Raw genomic sequence first — 19,551 nt, 5'->3', positions numbered from 1 at the left:
TCAATAAATACTCAGTGAATGACCAGGCATGGTGGCTCACACTTGCAATCCCAACACTTTGGGAGGCCAAGGTGGGAGGACTGCTTGAGCCCAGGAGTTCAAGACCAGCCTGGGTAATACAGTGAGGCCTCATCTCTACAAAAAATAAATCTAGCCAGGCATGGTGGTGTGCGCCCGCAGTCCCAGCCACTCAGGAGGCTGAGGTGGGAGGACTGCTTGAGCCCAGGAAATCAAAGCTACAGTGTACCATGATCCCGCCACTGCACTCCAGCCCAGGCCACAAAGCGAGATCCTGTCTCTAAACAACAACAAACCTTAGCGAATCGATCCGAGACTCGAGCATCTGGCCCACTACTTCCTGAACAAGGCACTCCCCTTACCTGCAGAGACCTCCCAGCACCGCGAGGCCTGGAAATAGCCCCAATGGTAACAACTCCTTATTTGAATTCCAGGTTTTCTTTTTTTTTTTTTTCCCTAATTAAGACAGAGTCTCGCTCTGTCACCCAGGCTGAAGTACAGCGGCACCATCTCAGTTCACCGGAGCCTCTGCCTCCCAGGTTCAAGCAATTATGCTGCCTCAGCCTCCTGAGTAGCTGGGATTACAGGCACTCACCACCACACCCAGATAATTTTTGTATTTTTAGTAGAGATGGGGTTTCACCATGTTGGCCAGGTTGGTCTTAAACTCCTGACCTCAGGTGATCCACCACCTCGGCCTCCCAAAATGCTGGGATTACAGGCGTGAGCCACCGTGCTGGGCGGAATTACAGGTTTTCTTTTCTTTTCTTTTTTGTCCTCACAATCTGTTCCCAATTTCAGGTTTTATAGGTTTAGTCAACTTTCCATTAGCCCAGTCAACTAGCAATCTTCTCCCTGCCACCTCCCAATTGGGTCAGTCAGCAGAGGCGAATGGAAATATCTAACACATAGATAATACATCCATATACACACATACGACATGCTGACTTCCAAACTGATAATCCAAAGTAATGTGCAAGCTCATTTACATCCAACCCCGTAAGCACCCCAGCCCCCATCAATTGCTTTTATATCATTAGCCAGGCATGGTGGTTCGCACCTGTGGTCCCAGCTACTTGAGAGGCTGAGGTGGTAGGACCGCACAGGAGGTGGAGGCTGCAGTGAGCAAGATCACGCCACCGCACAACAGCCTGGGGAACAGAGTCAGACTCTCTTTTTTCTTTCATATTTTTATTTATTAATTTATTTTGAGATGGGGGTCTCACTTTGTTGCCCAGGCTAATCTCAAACTCCTGGGCTCAAGCGATTCCTGAGTTGGCCACCCGAAGTGCTGGCTGGAATTACAGGCATGAGCCACCACACCCAGCCAAGACCCTTTCTCAAAAAAAAAAAAAAAAAAAGGCCAGGCACGGTGGCTCATGCCTGTAATCCCAGCACTTTGGGAGACCAAGGCAGGCGGATCACGAGGTCAGGAGATCAAGACCATCCTGGCTAACACGGTGAAACCCCATCTCTACTGAAAAAAATACAAAAAATTAGCCAGGCATGGTGACGGGCACCTGTAGTCCCAGCTGCTCCGGGAGGCTGAGGCAGGAGAATGGCGTGAACCCAGGAGGCAGAGCTTGCAGTGAGCCGAGATGGCGCCACTACACTCCAGCCTGGGCCAGAGTGAGACTCCGTCTCAAAAAAAAAAAAAAAAAAAAAAAAGGTTTTGTATTACTTTTTATGTCTTCTCTTCCTTAGACCCACAAAGAAATCAAATTTCCTTTTACTCTGGAAAGTTTTCAAAGCATTATTTTTCTTACATGTTACCTCGGTTTTAGACTCTCCCATAGTCTAAATCCAAATCCAGGGAAGAAAAGATCCAAGAGAGTCTCCATAGTAACAGACTCCAAAAGCCAGCCTACTGCTGGAGGCTCGGTGGGTGTCCTCAGACCCACCCAGCGGCACCAGGGACAGTAGGACTCATGGTGGGAAGTGGGGGCCCGGCCTGTCTTACCAAGTTCCAGAAGCTGTCATGATTGCTTGGATTCTCACTGCCCAGAACATCCGCCGACAAACTGTCCACCTCGCACACATGGAGCCGGACCCAGTCAAGGAGGTGGAGGAGGAGATGGCCAGCTGGGAGGAGAGACTCTCATCACACACAAAAGCCTCAGCTTCATCTGCAGCAAGTTCCACTTTATCCAAAGAACAGAGAACGTTAAGGCAGACGCGCTGACTACACAGGTTTATCCCTTTTAAGCAGTCACACACGTGGTCCTGAATGAAGGACTGTGCTAGAAAAGCAAGTGCACTTTCACCAAATATTACCTCTGTGCCAGGAAGCTCCATCTTTAACTGACCCCAGAAAGGGGTGAAAATGGAATGCAGACCTCACCACCAGATTCTTCACAAATACTCAATAGCTACACAAGTAATGGCCGTTTAGGAACCAGTACTGACTAGCAAGCAGCCAGGTAGGCAATGATGATAAAAAACATATGGCCAAGGGGCTGGTGGCGCACACCTGGAATCCCAGCACTTTGGGAGGCTAAGGCAGGTGGATCACCTGAGCTCAGGAGTTCGAGCCAGCCTGGCCAACATGGTGAAACCCTGTCTCTACTAAAAATACAACAATTAGCCGGGCGTGGTGGCACATGCCTGTAATTCCAGCTGCTCATGTGGCTAAGGCAGAATTGCTTGAACCCAGGAGGGAGAGGTTGCAGTGAGCCAAGATCGCACCACTGCACTCCAGCCTGGGTGATGGAGTGAGACTCTGTCTCAAAAAACAAAACAAAAAAATAATATGGCCAGGCACGGTAGCTCATGTCTGTAATCCTAGCACTTTGGGAGGCTGTGGCAGGCAGATCGCTTGAGCCCAGGAGTTTGAGACTAGGTTGGGCAACATAGGGAAACCCCATCTCCACAAAAAAAAAAAAAAAAAAAAATTAGCCAAGCCAGGAATGGTGGCTCATGCCTATAATCCCAGCATTTTGCGAGGCCAACATGGGCAGACTGCTTGAGCCCAAGAGTTCAAGAACAGCCCGGGCAACAGGCAAAACTTCCTCTCCACAAAAAATACAAAATTAGCTGGGCGTGGTGGTGCGTGCCTGTGGTCCCAGCTACTTAAAAGGCTGGGCAGGAGGATTGCTTGAGCCCAGGAAGTCGAGGCTGCTGAGCTGTGATCACGCCACTATACTCCAGCCTGGGTGACAGAGCAAGACCCTGTCTCCCCTCCCCCAGCATATACACACAAAAAATTAGCCTAGCATGGTGGTATGTGCCTGTAGTCCCAGCTACTCAGGAGGCTGAGGCAGGAGGATCGCTTGAGCCTGGGAGGTCCAGACTGCAATAGCCGTGATTGGACCACCACACTCCAGCCTAAGTGACACAGTAAGACCTTGTTTCAATCAGTCAATACAAATAAAATGAAATAAAATGGCAGAGTACAGCCAGCACTCTGTATCCATGATGTAGAACCTGCAGATACAAAGGGCCAACTGTAACCTCCTCAAAAATCCACTGGAGAAGGGAGGCCTCTCAACAACCAACTCTAATTTCAAGTTCCTCACTTCTTTAGCGAGAGTATGAATAAAATGCTAGGGCTACACAGAGGTTACTACTCATTTATGGGAAAGAGCAAACATAAATCCTTAAAAGAAATGCAAAAAAGCTGCAGCAGATCCACAGAGAGCTCATACAGGCCATGACACTATACTGATCACAGTTTAATTCAAGATCAACAGAAGGCCAGGCACGGTGGCTCAAGCCTGGAATCCCTGCACTTTGGGAGACTGAGGTGGGCAGAGCACCTGAGGTCGGGAGTTCGAGACCAGCCTGACCAACATGGAGAAACCTCATCTTTACTAAAAATACAAAATTAGCCGGGCATGGCGGCGCATGTCTGTAATCCTAGCTACTCAGGAGGCTGAGGCAGGAGAATCACTTGAACCTGGGAGTTGGAAGTTGTGGTGAGCCAAGATCACGCCATTGCATTCCAGCCTGGGCAGCAAGAGCGAAACTCCCATCTCAAAAAAAAAAAAAAAAAAAAAAAAAAAAAAAAAAAAAGATCAACAAAAAAATTCCCATTGGCAGAGTTAACACACAGAATTGCCCTGTCCCAATTATTAGTGACAGAATTCCCAACGTGACTTTGCCTCTCACCACCTAATCCCACCTCACGTTCATAAAACTTTCTTGAGCTTAGCCAGTTCATGATGTTAACACTGACCCCCGCTTTCACACACTAGTTTAGTATTTCTCAGTGCCTGTGCCGGCTTAGCTCTCTAGGAGGCGCTCTGCATGATTCCCTTTGTAGCACCTGACAAAATGGTCAGGTTTCTTTGGGTGTTTTCTAGCGATTTCCCGTGGTTATGATGATGGAAAGAACATTCTCAGGAATAAAACACTCATCACCATGCACAGGAAAGATGAGGAAAGAGCAGAAGATGGCAGGGGACACCTATGATGTTATAAGGTGAGATTATTCCATGCTTACCCGGGGCCACTTCAATAAAAAGAATCTCACACAGGTTCCAGATGAGCTCCATTGCTGACAAAATGGAGACCTAAGGGAGAAATGGAGATAGGTTTCACCTGAAATCATTACTGAGCTTTGCTCTGAGAGCCAAGGGATAAAGCAGGCCTTGACTCACATCACAGTCATTCCTTAACCCCACAGCTGCTGCAATCCTACAGGAGGATTTCCCAGAGGGGAGTCAGCACGAGGATGTTAGGTGGCGGGATGGAGGCTAACATTTTGTTTTAGTGGTTGTGATTTTATTTTACTGTGCATTACAAAAATAACTTGGCCAGGTGCAGTGGCTCATGCCTGTAATCCCAGCACTTTGGGAGGCCAAGGCAGGTGGAATGTTTGAGTCTAGGAGTTCGAGACCAGCTTGAGCAACATTGCGAGATTCTGTCTCAACAAAAAATACAAAAATTGGCCAAGTGTGATGAGACATCCCTGTAGTCTCAGCTACTCAGGAGGCTGAGGTGGGAGGATCACTTGAGCCCAGGAAGTTGAGTCTGCAGTGAGCCATAATCGTGCCGCTGCATTCCTGCCTGGGCAGGAGTGAGACCCTGTCTCAAAATTTAAAAAAAGAGGCCGGGTGCGGTGGCTCAAGCCTGTAATCCCAGCACTTTGGGAGGCCGAGACGGGCGGATCACGAGGTCAGGAGATCGAGACCATCCTGGCTAACACGGTGAAACCCCGTCTCTACTAAAAATACAAAAAACTAGCCGGGCAAGGTGGCGGACGCCTGTAGTCCCAGCTGCTTGGGAGGCTGAGGCAGGAGAATGGCGTGAACCCGGGAGGCGGAGCTTGCAGTGAGCTGGGATCCGGCCACTGCACTCCAGCCTGGGAGACAGAGCCAGACTCCGTCTCAAAAAAAATAAAAAATAAAAAATAAAAAAAAATAAAAAATAAAAAATAAAAAAATAAAAAAAATATGGCCAGGCGCGGTGGCTCACACCTGTAATTCCAGCACTTTGGGAGGCCGAGACGGGTGGATCACAAGGTCAGGAGATCGAGATCATCCTAACACAGTGAAACCCCGTCTCTACTAAAAATACAAAAAATTAGTTGGGAGTGGTTGCAGGCGCCTATAGTCCCAGCTGCTGGGGAGGCTGAGGCAGGAGAATGGCGTGAATCCAGGAGGCGGAGCTTGCAGTGAGCTGAGATCATGCCACTGCACTCCAGCCTGGGCAACAGAGGGAGACTCCATCTCAAAAAAAAAAAAAAAAAGAAAAAAAGAAAAAATATAACTTGCATGTCACCAATTATTACTTTTTTATTTTATTTTTTTTTGAGATGGAGTGGCTCTTGTTGCCCAAGCTAGAGTGCAGTGGCGTAATCTCGGCTCACTGCAACTTCTGCATCCTGGGTTCAAGTGATTTCTCCTGCCTCAGCCTCCTCAGTAGCTGGGATTACAGGCGTGTGCCACCACGCCCAACTAATTTTTTGTATTTTTAGTCGAGACAGGGTTTTACCACGTTGGCCAGGCTGGTCTTGAACTCCTGACCTCAGGTGATCTCCCCCACTTGGCCTCCCAAAGTGCTGGGATCACAGGCATGAGCCACCGCACCTGGCTTTTTTTTTTTTTTTTTTTTTTTGAGACGGAGTCTTGCTCTGTCGCCCGGGCTGGAGTGCAGTGGCCGGATCTCAGCTCACTGCAAGCTCCGCCTCCCGGGTTTACGCCATTCTCCTGCCTCAGCCTCCCGAGTAGCTGGGACTACAGGCGCCCGCCACCTCACCCGGCTAGTTTTTTGTATTTTTTAGTAGAGACGGGGTTTCACCGTGTTAGCCAGGATGGTCTCGATCTTCTGACCTCGTGATCCGCCCGTCTCGGCCTCCCAAAGCGCTGGGATTACAGGCTTGAGCCACCGCGCCCGGCCTTTTTTTTTTTTTTTTGAGACAGAGTCTCACTCTGTCAGCCAAGCTGGAGTGCACTGGTATAATCTCAGCTCACTGCAACCTCTGCCTCCAGGGTTCAAGCAATTCTCCTGCCTCAGCCTCCCGAGTAGCTGGGATTACAGGTGCACACCACCACGCCTGGCTAAATATTGTATTTTTAGTAGATGGGGTTTCTATGTTGGCCAGGATGGTCTCGAACTCCTGACCCCAAGAGATCCGCCCACGTCAGCCTCCCAAAGTGCTGGGATTACAGGCGTAAGCCACTGCGCCCAGCCTACCTCGATGAATTGATGCTTTAGCAAAGGGACTTCATTTGAGTAAAAGGAAGACACAATATTCACAAAATTATTCAGTAGATGACACGAAACACGTAGACAGAGCAAGAATTGTGAAGTTGGTATTCCAAGGACTGAAGTTTAGGAAACAGTCTATTAATGGGAAAGCCCAATATAAGACCTTGAAATAAATCAGACCTGGACCTTGCCCTTAGGAATATGCAGGCTTCCCTTCCTCACCATCCTTCAGTCCACAGATACCACAATGACTTGTTCATAAGGGTACTTCAGAGACAGTGAATTACCGCCTAGTCACTTACTAACTTTGAAAAGTATTTAATATGAAGCATCTACTAAGGAAAAAGTCATCTTCCAGCTCCAAGTGAAGTAGAGCCACTTGCAACTCAGTAAAAATGTTGAGTTTGGTCAGGTGTGGCAGCTCACACCTATAATCCCAGCACTTTGGGAGGCCAAGACAGGAGGATCACTTGAGCCCAGGAGTTCGAGACCAGCTTTGACAACATAGAGAGACCCTGTCTTTCAAAGAGAAAAAAAAAATGTTGAGTTCGAGAAGTGAATAGTGTTTATGAGACTGAACAGTGATCTCACAAGATTAGTTCTCCATTTCGGGTGACAATCCCTCAACACAATTTGGTCAGGACATACATGTTCCATAAGAACTGAACATTCAGGGCCAGCACAGTGGCTCACGCCTGTAATGCCACCACTTTGGGAGGTCGAGGCGGGTGGATCACTTGAGTTCAAGAGTTTGAGACCAGCCTGGCCAACATGGTGAAACCCCATCTCTACTAAAAATACAAAAAGTAGCTGGGCTTGGTGGTTCGCACCTGTAGGACCCAGCTATTCTGGAGGCTGAGGGAGGAGAACTGCTTGAACCTAGGGCACTCGAGCCTGAGTGACAGAGCGAGACTCTGTCTCAAAAAAAAGAAGAACTGAACATTCACTCAAGTATTTAACAAGCATTTCCTTGTGAGCTAGACCTTGAAAGGGGCAAGACAATCACTGTCACCCAAAGGAGCTGCCTATCTACCTGAAGAGACTTCTGCCATAACAGGAAGTGCAAAGCCACCCCAGGTGGGTGCCCAGGACACAGGACACAGTGATGCTAAAACAACAAAAGTGACTCCCCTTACCTGGCTGCTGAACTGGCGGCCACTGGCTGGATCTTTAGCAGCAACTAACGAAACACAAAACATTTTAAGTGAGCAATGGAACTCGTAGGCTTATTGTCATAGCTGAATATTCCAGGGTCTATGGCCTGAGCCTTTGTTTCCTTTAATGACAAAAATTAAAAGAAATTATAATCTCTTCTAATTATGGATTTTTTTGTTATTAATGCTTCATATCCCTTCAATTCTCAAACCAAAGGCCCTCAAGTTACCAAATGGCACTTTCAACTGCAACAAAGTTATCATAAAGGTCTCTGACCTTTGTCAGAGTGGCTTCATGTATGGCTCACACCTGTAAGCCCAACACTTGGGAGGCTGATGTGAAAGGACTGCTTGAGCCCAGGAGTTCAAGACCAGCCTGGGCAAAATTAGGGAGACCCCGTCTCTACAAAAAATTTAAAAGTTATCAGAGGCTGGGCGCAGTGGCTCAAGCCTGTAATCCCAGCACTTTGGGAGGCCGAGACGGGCGGATCACGAGGTCAGGAGATCGAGACCATCCTGGCTAACACGGTGAAACCCCGTCTCTACTAAAAAAAATACAAAAAAACTAGCCAGGCAAGGTGGCGGGCGCCTGTAGTCCCAGTTACTCGGGAGGCTGAGGCAGGAGAATGGCGTAAACCCGGGAGGCGGAGCTTGCAGTGAGCTGAGATCCGGCCACTGCACTCCAGCCTGGGCGACAGAGCGAGACTCCGTCTCAAAAAAAAAAAAAAAAAAAAAAAAAAAGTTATCAGAACAAATGTCTCTGAGGAAGAGGGGATAAAATTTTTTTTTATTAGCCAGGCATGGTGGTACACACCTGCAATCCCAACTACTTGGAAGACTGAGGTAGGAAGATCACTTGAGCCCAGGAGGTGAGGTCACGGCTGCAATGAGCCACAATGTGTCTTTGCACTCCAGCCTGGGCAACCGTGTCTCAGAAAAAAAAAAGTCCAGGCACAGTGGCTGACTCCTGTAATCCCAGCACTCTGGGAGTCCAAGGCAGGCAGATCACTTGAGACCAGGAGTTCAAGACCAGCCTGACTAACATGGTGAAACCCCACCTCTACTAAAAATACAGAAATTAGCTGGGCTTGGTGGTATGCAACTGTAGTCCCAGCCACTCAGGAGGCTGGCTGAGGCTGAAGAATCCCTTGAACCTGGGAGGTGGAGGTTGCAGTGACCTGAGTTCACGCCACAGCACTTCAACCTGGGCGACAGAGTGACACTCGGTCTCAAAAAAAAAAAAAAATACTCTAAATGATTACCAAAAAAGTAAGGATTGTGAAAGATGGAAAAGTAAGTTTTGGACTGGAATATCAATCAAACTTTACCTCACAGTATTTATGCATAGATAAATACTCAAAATACCAACACACACACACAGGCACACAGTCCTTACTTGCAACCTGGTGCATTTCCTCCATACATGCTCTTATGACTGATCGGTAGTTTTTACTCACTCGAACCAATCTATAAAAAATGAAATAACACACAAGATGAGCCTGGAACATCTTGTAGTGCCACAAAATAAGAAAACACTCAAATAAACGTAGAAATTTGCTGGAAGAAAGAGGGGAGCCATTGTGAAGGAGCTCGTAACCTTCTGAAGCTGGAATAACTTGGGCAACAAAATAAAACGCCACAAAACAACCCATGGGCTAAAGTTAATATTCATAAACCCACACTGACATTAATTGTTGCAGATGAAATCTACTAGTCAGACCTTGTCTCAAAAAAATAGATACATAAAGTTATTTAATGGCAAGCCCAGTGGCTCAGGTCTGTAATCCCAGCACTTTGGGAGGTGAAAGCGGGCGGATCACCTGAGGTCAGGTGTTTGAGACCAGCCTGGCCAACCTGGTGAAACCTAGTCTCTACTAAAAATACAAAATCCCAGCTACTCGGGACGCTGAGGCAGGAGAATCTCTTGAACCCAGGAGGCGGAGATTGCAGTGAGCCAAGATCATGTCATTGCACTCCAGCCTGGGTGACAGAGCCAGACTCCATCTCAAAAAAAAAAATAAAAAATAAGGCTGGGCGCGGTGGCTCACGCCTGTAATCCCAGCACTTTGGGAGGCCGAGGCGGGCGGATCACAAGGTCAGGAGATCAAGACTATGGTGAAACCCCGTCTCTACTAAAAATACAAAAAAAATTAGCCGGGCGTGGTGGTGGGCGCCTGTAGTCCCAGCTACTCAGGAGGCTGAGACAGGAGAATGACATGAACCTGGGAGGCGGACCTTGCAGTGAGCCGAGATCGCACCACTGCACTCCAGCCTGGGCGACAGAGCCAGACTCCGTCTCAAAAAAAATAAAAAATAGGCCGGGCGCGGTGGCTCAAGCCTGTAATCCCAGCACTTTGGGAGGCCGAGACGGGCGGATCACGAGGTCAGGAGATCGAGACCACCCTGGCTAACACTGTGAAACCCCGTCTCTACTAAAAAGTACAAAAAACTAGCTGGGCGAGGTGGCGGGTGCCTGTAGTCCCAGCTACTCGGGAGGCTGAGGCAGGAGAATGGCGTAAACCCGGGAGGCGGAGCTTGCAGTGAGCTGAGATCCAGCCACTGCACTCCAGCCCAGGTGACAGAGCGAGACTCCGTCTCAAAAAAAAATAAAAAAATAAAAAAATTAAATAAATAAATAAATAATAAAAAATAAAAAACAAAAAAAATAAAAAATAAGACAGGGTCCCCTGCCATCAAGGAATTACAGGACTTTTGACGTGTTTTTTCCTAGAAGTGACAATAGATTTCTCAAACTCACCAATATTCCCACCAAAGTCCCTTAAAACCAATAATCAGGCCAGGTGCAGTGGCTCACGCCTATAATCCCAGCACTTTGGGAGGCTGAGGTGGGCAGATCACTTGAGGTCAGGAGTTCGAGACCGGCCTGGCCAACATGATGAAACCCTCTCTACTAAAAATGCAAAAATTAGCCAGGTGTGGTGGCACGCACCTGTAATCCCAGCTATTCGGGAGGCTGAGGCAGGAGAATGGCTTGAACCCAGGAGGCAGAGGCTGCAGTGGGCCGAGATTGCTACTGCACTCCAGCCCAGGTGACGGAGTTAAAAAAAAACAGGGCCCGGCCAGGCGCGGTGGCTCACATCTGTAATCCCAGCACTTTGGCAGGCCAAGATGGGTGGATCACGAGGTCAGGAGATCGAGACCATCCTGTCTAACATGGTAAAACCCCGTCTCTACTAAAAATACAAAAAAATTAGCCAGGGGTAGTGGCGGGCGCCTGTAGTTCCAGCTGCTCGGGAGGGCGAGGCAGGAGAATGGCATGAACCCAGGAGGCAGAGCTTACAGTGAGCCGAGATCGCACCACCGCACTCCAGCCCGGGTGACTGAGCAAGACTCCGTCTTAACAACAAAAAAAAGAAAAAACAAAAAACAGGGCCGGGCATGGTGGCTCACGCCTGTAATCCCATCACTTTGGGAGGCCAAGGCGGGTGGATCACGAGGTCAGGATATCGAGACCATCCTGGCTAACACAGTGAAACCCCACCTCTACTGAAAATACAAAAAATTAGCCAGGCATGGTGGCGGGCACCTATAGCCCCAGCTACTCAGGAGGCTGAGGCAGCAGAATGGCGTGAACCCAGGAGGCGGAGCTTGCAGTGAGCAGAGATTACGCCACTGCACTCTAGCCTGGGCGACAACGTGAAACTCTGTCTTGAAAAAAACAGAAAACCAACCAATAATCACTCTCACACACACTCACACAGAAGTTGACCTGGGTCTTGTCCAGAATGATTCATTTGTGAAAAGCTTATGAAAGAAGTAATATACCAACACTGCCCATGCCCTAGCCATGTGAAGGGACGCTGACAAAAGTCTAACACAGGACTTCTTAAACTCCAGTGTGCTGGAGATTTTAAGATCCAACCAGAGATTTTGATTTTGATGATCTGCGGTGGGTCCCAAAAGTCTACAATTTACAAGTACCACTCCGATAATGATGAAGTTATGAACTACGATTCAAGAAAATCCTACTCTATAAATAGTACAAGAGTTTTCTGGTCTGTTGTCAGATAATGTCTCAACCATAATTTTTAGAGACAAAACTGTTACATTAATTTTCAAATCTCCCAATAATGTGACCTCATTCAATGACTTTCACATGCTTGTGTGGCCTAAATTTTCTTCTTTAGAGGGTAAGTAAAATAGGAATGTAAATAAAGCTTGTCAAGCCAGCCAATCAACAGCATTTGCATATTCCCACTAAGTCTTCCCATCACTGCTAATGTACACTGTCCAGTACTAATGCCTCAGCTAGAACCAGGAGTCTCTTATTTCTTTACGCAATCCTTAAAACACAAAAAGACAACAATGTACTTCATTTGGCTTTTCACAGTGTAGAGTGGGCTTCAACACCAAACAGCAACCAACTTACTGAGATTTTCTGGATTTTCCAGTCAACTCTTCATCAATTCTCTGGAGGCCCAAAAAGATTCCATGGGATTCATTGAAGAGTTTTCTCAAGATTTGAGAGTAAACATCTACATCCTTACGGATGATATAGATAAAGGGGCAACTTGGCACCATCTCTGATTTTTCTGAAACAAAACAGAAAAAAAAAAAAATTTAAAATCTATTAGGATCATCCCCAAAAGTCCATCTACTCTAAAAAAAATGTTTTGTGGCCGGGCACGGTGGCACATGCCTATAAGCCCAGCACTCTGGGAGGCCAAGGTAGGCGGATCACGAGGTCAGGAGTTCGAGACCAGGCTGGCCAACACAGCAAAAGCCTGTCTCTACTAAAAATACAAAAATTAGCTGGGTGTGGTGGCGCGTGCCTTCATTCCCAGCTACTCAGGAGGCTGAGGCAGGAGAATTGCTTTAACCGGGAAGGCAGAGGTGGCAGTGAGATCGCACCACTGCATTCCAGCCTGGACAGAGCGAGACTCCATCTCAAAAAAAAAAAAAAAAAAAAAAAAGAAAGAAAGAAAACAAATCAAATGTCAAGATTCCAGTTTTATCCTGCTACTGGAAGGAGACTGTATCAGGAAAAGAAAAAGATTCACATCCTATCCAATAGCTGATGGAACTTAGGAAAATCAAGCCAAGGACAAGCTATGTCACTCTCCAGCTCCATCTGTGCTTTGGATGCTAGCTCAGCCTACAGAACTATTATTCAGCTGAATCCATGCTGTCGACACAAAAGTGATGGCCAAGCATCTGCAAGGTTCACAATAAGAAAGCTACTGAGGAATTTGGTCACTTTGGACAAAGAAAAACAGATAAAAAGCTTGATATTTTAAATATGAAGAAAATTTTTCATGAAAACTATTGTTAATTTTTTTCCAGGATTCAACATCTTCAAGATCTCAAAAATCAATGAAAATCTAAAATAGCTAACATTTCAAAAATAAAAATGCCAAAATGCAGCAGGATCACTTGAGGCCAGAAGTGTGAGACCAGCCTAGGCAACAAAACGAGACTCCCATCTCTACAAAAAAAAAAAAAAAAAAAAAATTAGCTGGGTGTGGGGGCACGATGACCTGTAGTCCCAGCTACCAGGAAGACTGAGGCGGAGGATCACTTGAGCCCAGGAGGTAGAGGCTGCAGTGAGCCATGATCACACTGTACTCCAGCCTACGTGATACAACAAAACCCTGTTGTATCTTGAAAACAAAATAAAGAAAATTAAAATGGAACAAAACAAATTCAACTGTTTCAGTCCACAACTAGTCAAATCTGAGGTAATAAACAGAAAAACAACCAAATGTGCCAAGATGGACAATTTGGAAGGAAAAAAACCCCTACCTTTTTTGCTGAAGGAGGTTTCACACACCAGCATCTCCCCTGGACCCCAGTCAAAACACATTTGGTTCTTCTTGGAATTCACGCCTGGAATCACCTAGTAAAATAAGACATAGAAATCTAAAATGAAGAATGTTCTTAAGTCGTTCTATTTTTTTTTTTTTTTTTTTTTTTTTGAGACAGCGACTCACTCTGTCTCCCAGCCTGGTGTACAGTGGCACAATCTCAACTCACTCCAATCTCCGCCTCCTGGGTTCAAGGGCTTCTACTGCCTCAACTTCCTGAGTAGCTGGGACTATAGGTGTGTGCAACCATACCCGGCTATTTTTTTTTTTTTTTTTCATTTTTAGTAGAAACAGAGTTTCACCATATTGCCTAGGTTGGTTACAAACTCCTCAGATCAGGTGATCCACCCACCTCAGCCTCCCAAAGTGCTAGGACTACAGGCATGAGCCACCCCACCCGCCTGGCTGAAAAACACTTTCCACCATGCCGGCCTGGCTGAAAAACACTTTAAGTGAAGAGCATAGCTGGTCCTGTAATAACATTGTATCCTTCAATAACATTTTCTTATAACACTAGTAAGAAAAATTCATTTTGTGCTGGGCACAGTGGCTCCCACCTGTAATCCCAGCACTTTGCGAGGCTGAGGCGGGCAGATCATCTGAGGTCAGGAGTTCGAACTCTTGTTGCCCAGGCTGGAGTGCAGTGACGCGATCTCACGATCTCTGCTCACTGCAACCTCTGCCTCCTGTGTTCAAGCGATTCTCCTGCCTCAGCTTCTTTTTTTTTTTTTTTTTTTGTATTTTTTAGTAGAGACGGGGTTTCACCATATTAGCCAGAATGGTCTCGATCTCCTGACCTCGTGATCCGCCCGACTCAGCCTCCCAAAGTGCTGGGATTACAGGCTTGAGCCACTGCGCCGGGCCCTACCTCAGCTTCTTGAGTAGGTGGGATTACAGGCATGCGCCACCATGCCAGGTTAATTTTTGTATTTTTTTTAGTAGAGACGGGGTTTTGCCATGTTGGCCAGGCTGGTCTCGAACTCCTAGCCAGGTGTGGTGGCTCACGCCTGTAATCCCAACACTTTGGGAGGCCGAGGTAGGCGGATCACGAGGTCAGGAGTTCATGACCAGCCTGACCAAGATGGTAAACCCCATCTCTACCAAAAATACAAAAATTAGCTGGGTGTGGTGGCAACCACCTGTAATCTCAGCTACTCAGGAGGCTGAGGCAGAAGAATCGCTTGAACCCGGGAGCCAGAGGTTGCAGTGAGCTGAGATGGCGCCACTGCACTCCACCCTTGGTGACAAAGTGAGACTGCGTCTCAAAAAAAGAAAGAGGCCAGGCCGGGCGCGGTGGCTCAAGCCTGTAATCCCAGCATTTTAGGAGGCCGAGACGGGCGGATCACGAGGTCAGGAGATCCAGACCATCCTGGCTAACACGGTGAAACCCCGTCTCTACTAAAAAATACAAAAAACTAGCCGGGCGAGGTGCCGGGCGCTTGTAGTCCCAGCTACTCGGGAGGCTGAGGCAGGAGAATGGCAGGAGGCGGAGCTTGCAGTGAGCTGAAATCCGGCCACTGCACCCCAGCCTGGGCGACAGAGCCAGACTCTGTCTCAAAAAAAAAAAAAAAAAGAAACAGGCCAGGCCGGGCGCGGTGGCTCACGCCTGTAATCCCAGCACTTTGGGAGGCCGAGGCGGGCGGATCACAAGGTCAGGAGATCGAGACCATGGTGAAACCCCGTCTCTACTAAAAATACAAAAAAAAAAATTAGCCGGGCGAGGTGGCGGGCGCCTGTAGTCCCAGCTACTCGGGAGGCTGAGGCAGGAGAATGGCGAAAACCCGGGAGGCGGAGCTTGCAGTGAGCCGAGATCGCGCCACTGCACTCCAGCCTGGGCGACAGAGCGAGACTCCACCTCAAAAAAAAAAAAAAAAAAGAAACAGGCCAGCCGCAATGGCTCACACTTGTAATCCCAGCACTTTGGGAGGCTGAGGCGGGCGGATCACGAGGTTAGGAGATCCAGACCATCCTGGTTAACACGGTGAAATCCCGTCTCTACTAAAAATACAAAACAAAATTAGCCGGGCCTGGTGGTGGGCGCGTGTAGTCCCAACTACTGGGGGAGGCTGAGGCAGGAGAATGGTGTGAACCCGGGAGGCGGAGCTTGCAGTGAGCCCAGGGGGGCGCCACTGCACTCCAGCCTGGGCGACAGAGCGAAACTCCTTCTCAAAAACAACAACAAAAATGAAAGACCAGAAATCGGCCAGGCGCGGGGCCACGCAGTGGCTCACGCCTGTAATCCCAACACAGTGGGAGGCCTAGCTGGGTGGATCACAAAGTCAGTTCAAGACCAGCCTGGCCAACATGGTGAAACCTCATCTCTACTAAAAATAAAAAATAAAAAAAGGCCAGGCACGGTGGCTCACACCTGTAATCTCAGCACTTTGGGAGGCCGAGGCGTGAGGATCACGAGGTCAGGAGATCGGGACTATCCTGGCTAACACGGTGAAACCCCGTCTCTACTAAAAATACAAAATTTAGCTGGGCGTGGTGGCGAGCGCCTGTAGTCCCAGCTACTCGGGAGGCTGAGGCAGGAGAATGGTGTGAACCCGGGAGGCAGAGCTTGCAGTGAGCCGAGATTGCGCCACTGCACTCCAGCCTGGGCAACAGAGCAGACTCCATCTCAAAAAAATAAAAATTTAAACTTTTTTTTTTTTAAATTAGCCAGGCGTGTGGCATGGTGGCACACGCCTGTAATCCCAGCTACACAGGACGCTGAGGCAGGAGAATCGCTTGAACCCAGGTGGCGGAAGTGGCAGTAAGCTAAGATCGTGCCAATGCACTCCAGCCTGGGCAACAGCGAGACTCCGTCTCAAAAAAAAAAGAAAAAAGAAATGAAACCATCCCTCTACCTACCCTGAGATGAATGCATACATAAATTTTTCCTCTACTCCCTCTTTTCACAGGTAAAATGCAGATTTACTGAGGCTAATAAGAGACTCACAAGAATGTAACCATTTGCCTCCTCACTGCCTAACCTCCCTTTTTTGCCCCTCCTGCTAGTTCCTTCCTCTTTAACTACTGATGTTCCCAAAACCATCTTTGGAAAAAACACAGGTCTCAGATCCTCCTGTCACCTGTGTTTTTTCCCGGTTGGATCCTCAACCTTAGCTAAATAAACCTTTATCGGTTGAGACCTGCCTCAGTCAGCGGTTAACAAGAGAAAGAGGGAAAACAAAAGCATTCCAAGTAGCAGAAACGGTAGGTATCTCGCACATAAAGTCCACGAATTTTTTGTATACACATCACAGATCATCCACAGTTGACATACTCTCTTCAAAGTTCAAATGGAATTGAATGCACAGCGATAAAATATGAATAGTCTCCTGAGAGGATAAACACATTTAATAAACCTTAGATCACACAAGCAGAAGCTCAACGTGCCGCGATGCAGAGCTTAATACGACTGGAAGAAAAACATAAATTCCTCTGCTTGGGCTGAACCCACTCTAATACCCAAGAGGAAATGCGAGGGAAGTAGAAAGGTCAGCAACACAAAGGAAGGAAAGGGACAGACTGGGACCTTCGAGGCCTGGCTTTGTGACTGGTGGCAGAAACCCCGCGACCACTACGACCCGAGGTCGGGCACCTCGTTAACATTGCAACCTCCGGAAAGTGACAACTAAATCGAGGAACGGGGACGAGAGCCTCGCGGCCAGTAGGGAAGCAGACAAGCCTGAAGTAACGAAGCAGACGCAGTTCTCAACCTGCAAGGACGATCAAGCCTGTTCGGGGTGCCCTTACAGTGACTGCTGGCTCGCCATCGAGCTCCTCCATAGCGCCGAACCCCAGGCTCTGGGAAGTCGCCGGGATGCCAATGCTTCCCGCTCAGGCCTCCCGCTCAGAGCTGGCTGAGAGACAGGACCCCGCCTGGGCGCCTCCTGCAGCGCCTGCAGGCCCAAACCCTCAGTGCTGTGGCGCTCTCTTCCTTCAGCCACGGCCACCCCTCTGCGGTCCCCTGCGCGCGTCCTTCCTTCCTGGCGTCGACAGCAAGTCAGGGAAAACAGCGCCGAGGACGGACTGCACTCACAGTACCGCGCTAACAGGATCAGGCGGCGCCGCGGACACCCTGGTGCCCAGCGGAGAGAAGGCCCCCGGAGACGGCGGGCGGGGCAGGAGGAACCCTTGGCCCGAGACGGTGCGACTGCGCGTGCGCGGACTGGGGCGGCGGCACCTGGGTGGGAATTCGTGCCGGACTGAGGTCCCAGTAAGCCTGCAACCTCTCCCAACTCTGGGAGTCCTCGCTCCATCCTTACCTCCACCTTAGTGTCGTAGGAGCCACTTGTCCGAACCCCAACACTCAAATGGGCTTGTGCTGGAAAGCAATCGCCGTCACTCCCACAGTAGAACACACACAAGAGGCACGGGGGCAAAATCGATGCTCCTTCGAGGTGGCTCAAGCCTCTAATTCCAGCACTTCGGCAGCCCGAGGTGGGCGGATCACTGGAGGTCAGGTGTTCAAGACCAGCCTGGCCAATATGATGAAACCTCGTCACTACTAAAAACATTAAAAAATTGGCCGGGCTTGGGCCGGGAGCGGTGCTTCACGCCTGTAATCCCAAAACTTTGGGAGGCCGAGGCGGGCGGATCACGAGGTCAGGAGTTCGAGACCAGCGTGGCCAATATGGTGAAACCCCCGTCTCCACTAAACATACAAAATTTAGGCCGGGCGCGGTGGCTCACGCCTGTAATCCCAGCATTTCGGGAGGTCGAGGTGGGTGGATTGCCTGAGGTTGGGAGTTCGAGACCAGCCTGACCAACAAGGAGACACCTCATCTCCACTAAAATTACAAAATTAGCTGGGCGTGGTGGCGGACACCTGAGGCAAGAGAATCGTTTGAACCCGGGAGGCAGAGGTTGCAGTCAGCCGATCGTGCCACTCCAGTCTGGGCGACAAAAAAAAAAAAAAAAAAAAAAAAAAAATTAGCCGGACTTGGTGACCCGCGCCTGTAATCTCAGCACTCTGGGAGGCCGAGGTGGGTGTATCACCTGAGGTCAGGAGTTCTAGACCAGCCTGGCCAACATAGCGAAACCCCGTCTCTACTAAAAATGCAAAAATTAGCCGGGCATGGTGGTGGACACCTGTAATCCCAGCTACTCGGAAGGCTGAGGCAGGAGAATTGTTCCAACCCGGGAGGCGGAGGTTGCAGTGAGCCAAGATCGCGCCACTGCATTCCATCCTGGGCGACAGAGTGAGACTCCATCTCAAAAAAAAAAAAAAAATTATTTTGCTGAGTCTCAAAAAAAAGAATTATTTTGCTCTTTTTCTCTTAATAAGTTTCTGTTATATCTCAAGTTGGAGTTATCGCCTGCGTAACTGAAAACGTTTCCAGAGTTAAATACAGTTTGAGAGTTAAATCAACCACTCTAGAGAGAGGAAGGGGAAAAGAGAGGGGAAGGAGCCACTGGTGGAAGAGTGGAAAGAGAAAAATAATTGTAAGATAATTGTTTCATTTTTCCAATGGTTTTCCATTAGGATTATCTGAAAAAAGAAGGATACATAAACTACTTCATCAAAACCTTACTCTTAGAAGTCTATAGAGAGGTTGAAGAAGGAAAAGGTCCATATATAGTATGCATAGTCAATATATAGAACAAGGATAGGCCATTCGCAGTGGCTCATGCCTGTAATCTCAGCACTTTGGAAGGCCGAGGTGGGCGGATTACGAGGTCAGAAGATCGAGACCATCCTGGCTAACGCGGTGAAACCCCGTCTCTACTAAAAATACATACATACATACATACATACATACATACATACATACATACCTAAATATTAGCAGGGCGTGGTGGTGGACGCCTGTAGTCCCAACTCCTCGGGAGGCTGAGACAGGAGAATGGCATGAACCAGGGAGGCAGAGCTTGCAGTGAGCCGAGATCGCACCACTGCACTCCAGGCTGGG

General features: G+C 48.4%; 1 protein-coding gene across 6 annotated transcripts in view; it reads right to left on the bottom strand.

Annotated features, from left to right (window-relative positions):
- NUP85 (nucleoporin 85) overlaps positions 1–17,737 on the bottom strand; it is a 34,811-nt gene extending 17,074 nt beyond the window's left edge. For 4 of the 6 annotated variants that reach the window (XR_004055047.1, XM_030923490.1, XM_030923491.1 and 1 more), the window contains exons 1-7: positions 17,393–17,737; positions 13,587–13,680; positions 12,214–12,376; positions 9,220–9,290; positions 7,806–7,849; positions 4,460–4,529; positions 1,979–2,100 (exon numbers count right to left, since the gene is read on the bottom strand). Coding sequence is in view for 5 of the 6 variants with exons in the window: in XM_030923490.1 (XP_030779350.1) it covers positions 1,979–2,100; positions 4,460–4,529; positions 7,806–7,849; positions 9,220–9,290; positions 12,214–12,376; positions 13,587–13,680; positions 17,393–17,425 (597 nt within the window). In the remaining variant the exon portion in view is untranslated. Of the gene's footprint in view, positions 1–1,978; positions 2,101–4,459; positions 4,530–7,805; positions 7,850–9,219; positions 9,291–12,213; positions 12,379–13,586; positions 13,681–17,355 lie in introns of those variants that run through there. The other 2 variants (XM_030923493.1, XM_030923494.1) reach the window with 2 other exon arrangements.
- Between the last annotated feature and the right edge of the window lie 1,814 nt (positions 17,738–19,551).

This window comes from Rhinopithecus roxellana, chromosome 19, assembly GCF_007565055.1.
Source record: "Rhinopithecus roxellana isolate Shanxi Qingling chromosome 19, ASM756505v1, whole genome shotgun sequence".
Taxonomy (NCBI): Eukaryota; Metazoa; Chordata; class Mammalia; order Primates; family Cercopithecidae; genus Rhinopithecus; species Rhinopithecus roxellana.
Note: the sequence above shows the minus strand (reverse complement) of the source record. Positions and strands in the feature narration are given on the sequence as shown.